Source organism: Sesamum indicum, linkage group LG2 (assembly GCF_000512975.1).
Source record: "Sesamum indicum cultivar Zhongzhi No. 13 linkage group LG2, S_indicum_v1.0, whole genome shotgun sequence".
In the NCBI taxonomy this organism is placed as follows: Eukaryota; Viridiplantae; Streptophyta; class Magnoliopsida; order Lamiales; family Pedaliaceae; genus Sesamum; species Sesamum indicum.
In genome coordinates, this window is record NC_026146.1 from 1,887,163 (window position 1) to 1,898,626 (window position 11,464).

At 35.7% G+C, this 11,464-nt stretch overlaps 2 protein-coding genes across 2 annotated transcripts in view; one reads left to right on the forward strand and one right to left on the reverse strand.

The window, feature by feature from the left end:
- Window positions 1-7,079, forward strand: part of LOC105176997 (endoplasmic reticulum-Golgi intermediate compartment protein 3) — a gene marked incomplete at its 5' end in the record, with an annotated part of 9,589 nt that extends 2,510 nt beyond the window's left edge. Inside the window, 11 exon segments of the mRNA XM_011100011.2 lie at window positions 590-673; window positions 1,161-1,241; window positions 1,513-1,593; window positions 1,828-1,920; window positions 3,369-3,548; window positions 3,678-3,745; window positions 3,866-3,917; window positions 5,921-5,974; window positions 6,104-6,196; window positions 6,425-6,491; window positions 6,637-7,079. Of these exon segments, the coding sequence (XP_011098313.1) occupies window positions 590-673; window positions 1,161-1,241; window positions 1,513-1,593; window positions 1,828-1,920; window positions 3,369-3,548; window positions 3,678-3,745; window positions 3,866-3,917; window positions 5,921-5,974; window positions 6,104-6,196; window positions 6,425-6,491; window positions 6,637-6,728 (945 nt within the window). The 3' untranslated portion in view covers window positions 6,729-7,079.
- The window catches only part of LOC105177006 (ethylene-responsive transcription factor RAP2-13-like), a gene marked incomplete in the record, with an annotated part of 2,060 nt that continues 1,603 nt past the window's right edge, over window positions 11,008-11,464 (reverse strand). The window contains 1 exon segment of the mRNA XM_011100021.2: window positions 11,008-11,456. Within this exon segment, the coding sequence (XP_011098323.1) occupies window positions 11,308-11,456 (149 nt within the window).

Consider the following 11,464-nt stretch of genomic DNA (forward strand, 5'->3'; position numbering starts at 1 on the left):
GTGTAAGTGCATGCTTCCAACTTTTTGTTTTTCTGATGGAAGGGTAAGACACATGATTGTATTATTTGTTGGTTATTATTGGGTCTGTGATACATCTTTGGTACTTGCTATGTCTTTCAAATTTAAAATCGAGTCGATGATCTTTTACAGTTATCTTTTTACCTGAACTAATTCTTTTTTTCTTAGTAAAGGATATACTGTGGCATGTTGATCACCTCCAATAAATCTAATTTAAAGTTTACTTTGTAAAGCTTTTGGCTGATCTTAGCAAATCAAGTTCATCAAATTTTTGCATCTGTAGTATGGAGTCAATTAGCTAGAAGGCATCTCATAGTCTCTGGACTATCTCTATTGGTTTCACCTGATAATTATTTTGCCTAATTTATGTTGAAACTGAAATAGCTCATATATTATCAAGCTGAGCTCAAACAACTTGATGATAGTCAGCTAAACCAATCTATCTTGCTACCTCTGTGCCATATTACTACAATTCATCGCTTCAGTTATTATTATTTTATACTCCTGCCTTGAATATTTAGCAAGACTATACCTAAATAAACTAATTGCTAGTTTACTTGCAAAATTGCAGTTTGATGTGACTTTTCCAGCACTCCCATGCTCTATCGTCAGTCTTGATGCCATGGATATAAGTGGCGAGCAACACCTGGATGTTGTAAGTGCATCAATCTAATTGCATCTTTCAGTTATTTTATATGGTTAAGGTTCTGTTTGTTTCTGTCAGATTTCCTTTTTACTGTCATTTACACGTGTAGACTCACATGGAAAGTATGGAATTGTAGAAATTCAAGTTTTTCAATAGTCATAACTCAATTTTTCTAATTTTCCTGGAGATTAACGTCAGATATGGATCTATCACAGAATATGATCACAACAAATATTTTTTCTCGAAGTAAGCTTATAATGTGATATTTATTGATCAGACACTTTTGCCATAGCACAAAGCAAATTTGGCGCCACTTCTTGGAATATCGCCTATGATTTCCAAGCTAATGACTTGTAAAGCAATACTAACTGGAAAAATAATATCTGTACATGGGAAGTAGAGATGAATTTGAGAAATATTACAATGATGTTTTTCTGCAGGAAATTGCTTAATTTTTCTTATGGTTCTTGAAGTGACTTTGCATTTATTCCTGCAGAGACATGATATTATCAAGAAGAGGATTGATGCTCATGGTAATGTGATAGAAACAAGGCCAGATACTATTGGTGCTCCCAAGGTCAGTCAGGAGATAAACTTATGCACTGTAGATACGTGCAAACTTTGGACTATCCATTCCCTTTTTCATTAGAGTTCTTCATCCTTTGGCATGTGATTATCTAGTACCTTAGTGCCTCACTGCACAATGAACATGTGTTGATGATTTCATGAAGTATGCGAAACTAGCGTCTCTGCACTGTAACTATTGAAAAAAGATGTAAAGTTGATCATAAAGTTTATTTAGTTTCTGATAGATGGGTTTTCTCTTTTCATGTTTTTAACTGGCATAGATAGAACGGCCTTTACAAAGGCATGGTGGAAGGCTTGAACACAATGAAACCTACTGTGGCTCATGTTATGGTGCAGAAGCGGTACTCTCCTATTCAGAATTTTATGCTAAGTTCACTACTATATTCTATTATTGTGTTGTTCTGTTGTATGGTTTGGTGGAGCAGGAAGCAAATGGATATCAAAATGTTAAATGATAATTTATGTTACTCTTTTGTGTTCTCTTCTGTGTTATGAATTTGGTTCTATATGAGGAAATTATCCATGTAATCTTGATGTTGCCTTTATTTCATCGGACTTTTTGCTCTATGCTGCAGACAGATGATGATTGTTGTAACAATTGTGAAGAAGTTCGTGAAGCATATAGAAAGAAGGGCTGGGCATTATCAGATCCTGATTTGATTGATCAGGTCTGTGTCTAATGCTTATTGGTTTTTCATGTAGTAGTTTTTTTTAAAATATAAATTACTTCTACCTACCCAAAACCGGTTGCTTAGGCTAATATAAACATATTACCCACTTGTAGTGAGTACTCTACTACAATTCAGATATATCAAATGCTAGAAAATGAAGTTTCTGAAGAGTGGTAGTAGATCAAATGTTATTTCCTGGAGGACCATTTCATGGTAAATTGTAGTAGCTACCATAGGTGCAATTGATGATTCAGAAGTCCAGTAAGCTAAAGATCGAACTATCCGATTTGTTAAGTAGTAACATGCCATTGTGCATTATAACGCTACATCGTAAAAGGATTCGTATTGAGTATTGAATGTTGCTTATGCTTATGGGACACCTTTCAGCCAGAGGCCCCTACTCCTTAGAATGGTATATACTATTCATTTTCCACTTTATTGCAACTGTAATATCTTGTATCATGAACCACACGGTTGAATATATTAGGTCCTACTTTGTGTGAAATAACTATGTAAAACATAATTTTGAAATGCAGAATCCATTTGCTTGTTGCTGCAAATATCCACATTATTTCCCCAGTAACACTCCAAGATATGAGTAAAGAAATATGATTCTTTTATGATGCTATGCACTGTGGCTATTGATTCATGCAATCTCATTTGAAGAAATACTCTTGTCTCCCTTGATACGTACATGCTGCAAGTCCTTAATGTTCCCCCACCCTTCCACAAAAAGATAAAGAGAATATAACGAAATGTAAAGCGAAACTGAATTAGGAAGGGAACCCATATAAAAAGTTGAAAGAATTCCTTATCATGGTGATAGTTGAAGTAACATTTTGGGGTAAGTGATGCACCAACTCGTATCGGGTAAACTATTCTACATACAAATTCAGGAAAGATGATAACCAGTTCTGGAAATGGGAACTGCTCATAGGACTAGCATTATAGTGTGACAGGCAAGGAATGAGCAAGAAAGCATGTAGGTGAGGTTCTAGTGAGATGTATATTGGTGACTAATCTCTATCAAGACCAACTCTACAAACAGCAGATGTTATAACTATGTTCATCGCATGATCTCTTTGGATTAGTTGTTCATTTTTGCATGACATAGTAAGATATTCTATGATGGTGTAATTTGTGAATGTTGTCCTGCCATTTATTTCTTTTTAGAACTATTAATTGTTTTTGTGAAATTTCAACAAAGAAGTACCTTTTTCCAAGTCACCTTCCAGTTTTCTTGGGGTTTTTTGTCACTTCACCACTAAAATCTAGGCTATTCTTCTAGCAGTGTACTGCTCAGCATCACGATCCACATACCTCAATAATTTATGGCAAAAAAATATCTCAGTGTAAATTTTGTTTTAAAGAATTTACATCGGCAATTATTGACATGGATCTGAACTATGTCTTGTTATGTTATCATATTTTTCATGATAAATCAGTGCAAGAGAGAAGGTTTTCTGCAAAAGATCAAAGACGAAGAAGGTGAAGGATGTAACGTTTATGGATTCTTGGATGTCAATAAGGTAGCTGGTAATTTTCATTTTGCACCTGGAAAGAGTTTCCAGCAGTCAAATGTTCATGTTCATGACCTGCTAGCATTTCACAAGGACAGTTTTAATGTAAGATGACATCCTTCTGCTCTTATGTTTGCTGCACCCTAGGATATTGATTATAATAGATATTGCCTTCTTCATTTCATTATTTACTTACTATAAGACCGTTAATAAATTACGGGATTTGTACCACAGATAAGTCACAGGATCAACAGATTAGCATTTGGAGACTACTTCCCTGGTGCTGTAAATCCTCTTGATGGGTATTTTGTCTGTGCATTTTTCTTCTATGGCTTAAGTGATGTGATTTTATGCTCCTTCTGGCCGGTGGTGTGCAAAAATGGATCTATCATAAAAACATCTGCATTTGTTTCTACCTGCAGTGTGCAATGGACACAACAAACACCAAATGCAATGTATCAATATTTTCTGAAGGTTAGTAGTTTATGTAAATTCTCCATTTGTGTTTGATTTCTTTTGGCTATTTTTTAACAGTTCTTTTAACTTTGTATTTCCTAGTATTGGCCAGAGATGCTTGTTCATCGTGATTCTGTGTTACTAATATGCTTTTGTCCTGTAACTCCCAATTTTGTTATGGATTTGGAAGTTAGAATTTGTCGATCATTGAATGCAATGATAAATTAAATGAAGTTAGGTCATGATATTAATTCAATGGCATTTAACAGAGTCAGACCACAGTTGGAAAGAGCATCCATTTTTGGGGGTACCAAAGATAATCATGGAATAGTACTATTGACTAACAGGGGCATGTAGCAATGTGATCTACGGAAAGGGAAATGCAAGACTTGGCGCACAAAATGTTACTAATATTCTATATTTCTCTCAACTTGAACCCACTGGACAACACTTAAGCTGGAAACATTTGGTTTAATTTTTTCTATAATGTGCCTTATGTATTACTACGTCAAGGGCAATATGCAAGTTGAATTGTATCGGGGAGGGTTTGTATAGTATCTGTACATTATTCTGGGAAGTGCTTGATGATTATGTACTGAGTTGGGGAATTATTTCATGTTTTTGGCAGATTAGTTAAATCAACAAGAGACCTTTACCAGTCAAAACCGCTAGGCATCACGACCTTATTATGATAAATGGGTTACTGTACACGCTCAAGAGCATATCAATTTCATGACCTTGCCATTGAGTATTAGTCAAATAACAGGCCTACATTTTATGGGAATCTTTTTTTTGAGTAAATTGAAAAAAATATCTTAGGGCGAACATACAGTCACTTTATGGTTTATGCTATTCAAGAATGTGCCCATTTGAAGTTTGGAGTCGTGGTATATAGTGGCTCCATGAAGGCCATGAACTAGAGATTGTTCGTGATGCTAATTAGTTTCAGATTTTAATCTTTATTGATCAGAATATACATGCCTCTGCTATGTTTCCAGTTTAAATAATGCCAAGAAAATCATATCCTGTTTAAATAGTTCTTTGAGACAGGTTCCAAATAATGATTCCCTTCTCTCTTCTTGGAGTTTGTGTCCTAGCTATGTATTTAAAATGGTATGGTATATTCGCATGTATTTACGAGAATAGGTTCGGAGAAGGCATGGTGATCTTACGTCAGCAAGAAAACTAGGTTCAGTGAAGCATCCATGCTCAGGATGTGTGGTTGTCTCCTTTATGTATATAACTTTTCAGGATTAACATTCGCATAGCTGGGATTTATAATCATAACTACGTAGTCCATTATCCTGTAAGTTGAGTTAGTTTTCTGCCCGTGAATTCATCAAAAATACAATCTTCCGGCATGCCCACCTGTAGTCATTAACTGGAACCACTTAAATATTGTGTTTGTGCTTCCTGTGAGAGAGTGTTGCTGATTTGCCTGTTTAACTTTTTTTTTTTTTAATAATTTTGGTATTAAAGATAGCCAGCATCTGAAAGGTGCAGATGACAAAAGGTTGTCTGAATTTTTTCCATAATTGACATATACATGTCTGAATATGTACTTTCAAGCAGCAGGCTGCACAACTTAGTGGTGTAATAGGGTTAACTAAGCTACCATACCCTCTGTAACGGCTTAATCATGAACTCCCATCCATCTTTTATAATTACCTAAAAAGCTTCCTCTAAGTTTATCATGTGTATCAACCTTTTCCGGTATTTATGGTTTCAAATGGAAAATGGTGATATCAGAAAAAAATATTTTTATTAAACTACCTACTATGTCCTTGACAGAACTGTGCTTTTGGTTTTCTCTATAACTGTAAAAGGAGGGAACAGTTGTAATTTAGCTATTTAGGGAAGAGGTAACTGTGAATAATACTTTTAGATAAATTCCTACTCCTGTTTACTCCCTTTGTACATTTTTGTATGTATCTTCAGCTGTACCAAAGTGGCAGATTCTTCTTGTTTCAAGTGTCATAAGTAATGAACATTGAGTATTTCATTATTGTGCTATGGTGCAGGTGGTACCGACTGTATTCACAGATGTCAATGGACATGTCATCCAGTCAAATCAGGTTACACTAAGACCCTGAAGTTCACAATCTGATTCATATGGTTGCTTGTGTGTGTATGTGTTTGTTATGATGTCTAGGAACCTTTTCTGGAACGGGACATCAGATTCATGAGATTTTGTCCCATTGCAGTTCTCGGTAACTGAACATGTTAAAGGAGCAGAGTTGGGTCAACTTCAATCCCTTCCTGGAGTATTTTTATTTTATGAACTTTCACCAATTAAGGTGGGTATGCCGTTTCCAATTTCAAAAGCAGATTGATTTTTGTCGAACACTGTCATCAACTTTCTATATCCGTATCCCATGTCTGACTTTTGTTGCCCCCTCCCTGCAATTTCCTGGTCCATAACTCTGTTTTTTCTATCTTAGTTGCGGGACAAGAATCAGGTAGCATGAATTGGACTTATTAAATGGCATAAGTTTTCACTTATCTTTTAATTTCCTGAATGACAGGTAACCTTTACAGAGACGCATGTTTCGTTCTTGCACTTTCTGACCAACGTCTGTGCCATTGTTGGAGGTCTCTCTCTCTAGCAGATCTAGTTTTGCTTTTTCATTAACTAATTTTCTTCTTCAAAGACTTTGTGAAGCATACCAATCCTCATGAAGTTATACCTACACGCGCTCGCATTTATGTACATTAATGAATTCTGCTTAATGTCCAGGTGTATTTACTGTCTCGGGCATAATCGACTCTTTTGTATATCATGGTCAAAAAGCAATCAAAAAGAAAATGGAAATAGGTAAGTTCAGTTGATGCTCGACGCCTCTGAAAATATCACATGGTGCTTTGGAATTGGAATTGGCCCTCGAGAGAATCAATGCTTCAAAGCAAAAGGAACCTAAAGTTCAGACTTTCCAAGCCAAGGTGTTGTCAAACTACATAACGGCCCCAGCAATGGTGTTTTGATATTTGTTAATGAATGAGTTAACTCGTTTAGTTTATTTATAGTTCTAAGTTTTTCTTTTGATATGCGACTGTAATTAAATGATTTACAAGCAGGGTTCATGATCGCCTTGAATAGTTTTGATATTTAACCTCATTTTAGACGATGTTTTCATCGAACAAAATGGGGAAGAAAAGGTATAATTGTTGTCGGTTTAGCTTTCTGCTGATCCAATTTAAATTATATTTAGAATCTGATTTCTGGACATTATAGTCAGAAATTTATGGAATTTGGATCTCAATCATATTGAATCACTCAACTCCATATCTGCACTCTATGAAATCAAATGGAATAGAAAATGCAATAGTACATAAGCCAATACCTTTGCCAGTTCAACGAGACTCGATGGTGTGGACATTAGTGATTGGATTACTCAAAGGTAAGTACTTGTCTTGCTCGAATACTTTACAATTGCCCAATTCATACCATTCGTGCGTCCCCAACTAGTCAATCAATTCTAAGTACTTATGACTAATCGTTCGATCAAGTAAATTGGGAATCAATACAAGGAATGTCCCGTCTGGCATCCGCATCAGAAACAATTACCAGCAGTTGGCGCTGAATCGGTCAAAAGCAAGGAGACTGAGGCATGAACCAATCGCTCCTAAAAACAGCAATTCAATCTTTAAATAGGTCAAGTTATGAAGACTGGGGACCCCTTCCATCCAAAGAGTTCACATTTGAACATCATGGAATTGGTGCTCATATATGTTGCCTCCCACACTCCTCCTCTGACCCTCAACATTACCAAAGCCATAGGTGGCCTAAGGCTCTCCGAGCTTCTGCAGAGAGACAACATGTCCTTGATTAGTGCCAGAATAAAGTATGTTGAGGAATGAGAAATTTCGATTATTTGGACAATGTGTTGCTGTCAAAGTCCTCCAAGTTTCAGAGAATCTCCAATCCAACCAAAGGGGCAGGACAAAAACATGTTTGTACCAAACACAAGCTCTCTCCATTTACTAGGATTGGCAAGGAAGTGGGTTTTGTTCGACGCAGTACCCGTTCTCGCTTTATTTTTTCAAAATCCTGAAATCCACGTTCACCCAACTTCGGACCATGATTCCCTTCTAGTTGGACTTGAGAATCGTCCCGTCTCATCTCAATACCCGTGCCTGCCTTGTCTCTAGACTCGGTAGGTATTAACCCGCAAAACTCAATTAAATTTTTAATTTTCCTCAATTAATGGGATTCATAAGTCGCTTACCACTCGACCCAACCACATTAGGTTAAGGCTATATCTTTCATAATTGTCATCATATGCGCTACAATGCCCCTTAATTATTTACGATTTTGGACTTCATCTAAAAAAATCTAAATGTTGTTGCAATAATACAAAGAGAATGCATTTTTATTGATACTGATCCCAAAGAAAAGTTTGATACAAACAATGACGTCAAAATTTAATGTTCTGTATAAATTGGTCCCTCTAATTATTTTAGTTGCCTCCTAATAATGTAAAGGTACGAGTCCAAAGTAACAAAATTAGTATATAGGACAAAATTTTGAATGCTTTAATTTATTAAGCTAAAGAAATATGAAAAGACACTATATAATTTGTATTTTATCGAACTAGACCGAAAATCCTACTTTTTACTTAATTACAAGAAAACAAGGTATCAAATTCGAAAAATTTTGTCTCTAAAACTAAGATTTCTGTCCCTGAAAATAAATAGGGACGGGGCCGCGGCTGAAAGCCTGAGGCTAAATTCTAGAGATGGAAATATTCTTTGCTGATTTGGAGATGGAACATTTCCGTTCTAATTCTGTCACAAACAACAACAATAAATTTTTAGAAAAATCGGTCTCTATTTTCATAGATAATACGTTTATGATTCCATCGATAGAGAGAAGTATTTTTTTTTTTGTCCTATAATCCGTTAGTAATCCTTTGAATTCTTGTCATTTTTTTCAAATTTCACCATCATACCCCCTTTTAAGACAATTGCTTTGAATTGCCAATTTTCCTTCATCTTTAGAACTAAAAATGAAGCCTATTTTAAGATGAGGATTTGTATTTTCAGCTCTAGGATTGTACATTTGATACTTCATCTTTCCCATACGTGCTATCAAAATCATCATCACTATGCACACACTCTTTTTCCTCAATATTTAGTATACATATCATCACTACACCATTCACAGACTTGCCCTTGTTTGACCCATCCAACTCTATATTAAGATCAACATAATGATCAAAAAGCATATCATCATCCCAAAGATTGAAATCAGAATCATAAAACACATGATCTTCATCCTCACTTGCATTCAACTCACTCTCGTTCCCCTCTTCAATTACAGCATATTTAATTAACTCACCCTCAGTCTCCTCTTTAATGTATTCCCAAGTGCATTACAAGTTAAAATCAAAACACAAAAGCCAAAAAAAACCCGTTAGACATCATCATTCATATATTAATCACATAAATTTATAAAACATAATCTCAAAATCCCAACAATAATAGCAAAACTTTTTAATTAATGATCACATATTTAAATCTCATATCTCAATAGTAAACATAGAAAATTGATAATAAAAAATTTCATAATCACATAAAATTTCTAGCAATACTTACCATAATCAGCCATAAAATCCATCCCATGTTTGCTCCTATTTTTCATGGAGAATACACCTCCAGACGACAATGTGATAGCTATATTTCTGATGATAGCACGTTGAGTTTGGATTATGGGCAATCAGGTTTGGAGAATCATTGAAAATCCGAAGAGCATGCTTAGTCATTTGTTGAAATCTTGTTATTTCCCTGGGTGGAAGCCCCGATGGGTTTATTTTTAATCCTTGTACGACGTGGTGTAGCATCCAGAGCAGCATTCAGCTGTCGCTGGGCTCGTCATTCCGTCCTATCACTCCCTTGCCGTCTGATAGGAATAAAATACAAGCAGATGTTTGTACCAGCACTTTTGCACTATATCTACTGGAAAATGAGGAAATGAAATTGTCAAAGAAAAGTTTCTTCGTCTTCCTCAATTTCTGTTCGAATTGGGATAACCATTTTTATAGTTTTTGGTTCGTATATGTTGAAAAACAGGCAAAGCCATTCAAGAACAAGAAATCAGTCAAAGTGTAAACAAGGAAGAATCAGCAATTTGTAGCAGGAAGAAGGATTCATTATTGAAATCAAAAATATATCGAACAAAGTCTCAGCACATCTCTTTAAATAGAGAGTGAAAATGAGAGAGAGAGACAAAATTAACTAAACTGCTATACTAAAAGAAACGCTAAGGAGCAAAAGAAAGAAAAGAAAAACGTTTGTCTCAAAAGACGACTACAAGCTCTAACACTACAATTCCAACAGTATATAATGTTGCACTGTGCAACTGACAAATAATCCAGGTCCTTGTTCAAGCAGCCAACAAAGGGTCTGGAAAGTTGCAAAAGTTCCCCCATGATACGGGCATCTGCTGGGCGGATATTCTCCCGGTACTCAGGAATTTATGAGGAAGCTCAACTTCCACTTTGCCGGCGGTGTCGTGCATACTCGGACATGCATGCTCTTGGGGACTATGTCTTTGCTCAGCTTTCACATAAATATTCCTTGGGCCTCCATCATCTCAGCTGTGTGGTCACGAGGACGAATTTGTGTTGTGCCTGACAATTTCTTGGGCAATCTCAACCAAAGGATTCCTTGGAGACAGCCGGGTTTTCACCTTAGGGGTGTTTCCTTTTGCTACCTTCATTGCAGTGCTGCAACCTTTGTACACTTGGGTTTTGATTGAGGCAGTTACTACTTTCTAGAGAGGCCAAAAAACAAAAGAAAAATCATTTTGGCATAATAAAATTAATGACAAAGTTTATTAAAAAAAAAAAGTCTTTGATGTGCATAAATAGTCAGATAATAAACAATTACAGTAGATTGAAAATAACAAATTATATAACTTTTATCAAAAAGTGATTTTAAGAACATTAATCCCAAAAGTTATTATTTGAAAATGTAGCAAACAAATTAGCAATATTATTATAGTAATTGATGGTTATTCAATTCCATAATTTCTTTTTGTGGTTAATAGAGACAAAATGTGAACATCAAATTACATTAACACTTACAACATAAAAGCAGCAGAAATGCAGACAGCAAATACTAAATTACATTAACAATTAAGACATAAAACCAGCAATAAAATTACAGCATTTCTCGATTATGGCTCAGCTCTGTGAAAAACCAGCTAAACCACTTTTACACATTAACCCCAACAACTAATCCTAATTAATCTAAAATTACAATTTCCAAAAGAATAATTATAATAATAAATAAATTTGAAAGACTCTGTGTGCCCTGCAAATGCCAAAAACTTCTTTGCAGCTGCACTTTAATCACATATATCCAAAATCTGTCTATTTTGCAAGAAAGGGCTGCAACTTTCTGTAAATTATAGAGCAGCCCAATCAATCTCATACGACGGGTATTTCTCCAACGACCCCATCTCCCATCCGGGCTGCTCCTCCCCCAACTCCCGGAACATCTGCTCCGAATCGGGTGACAGCTCACCCGACCCGTCACTCTCGGCTTCAAGCTTTTGGCAGTTC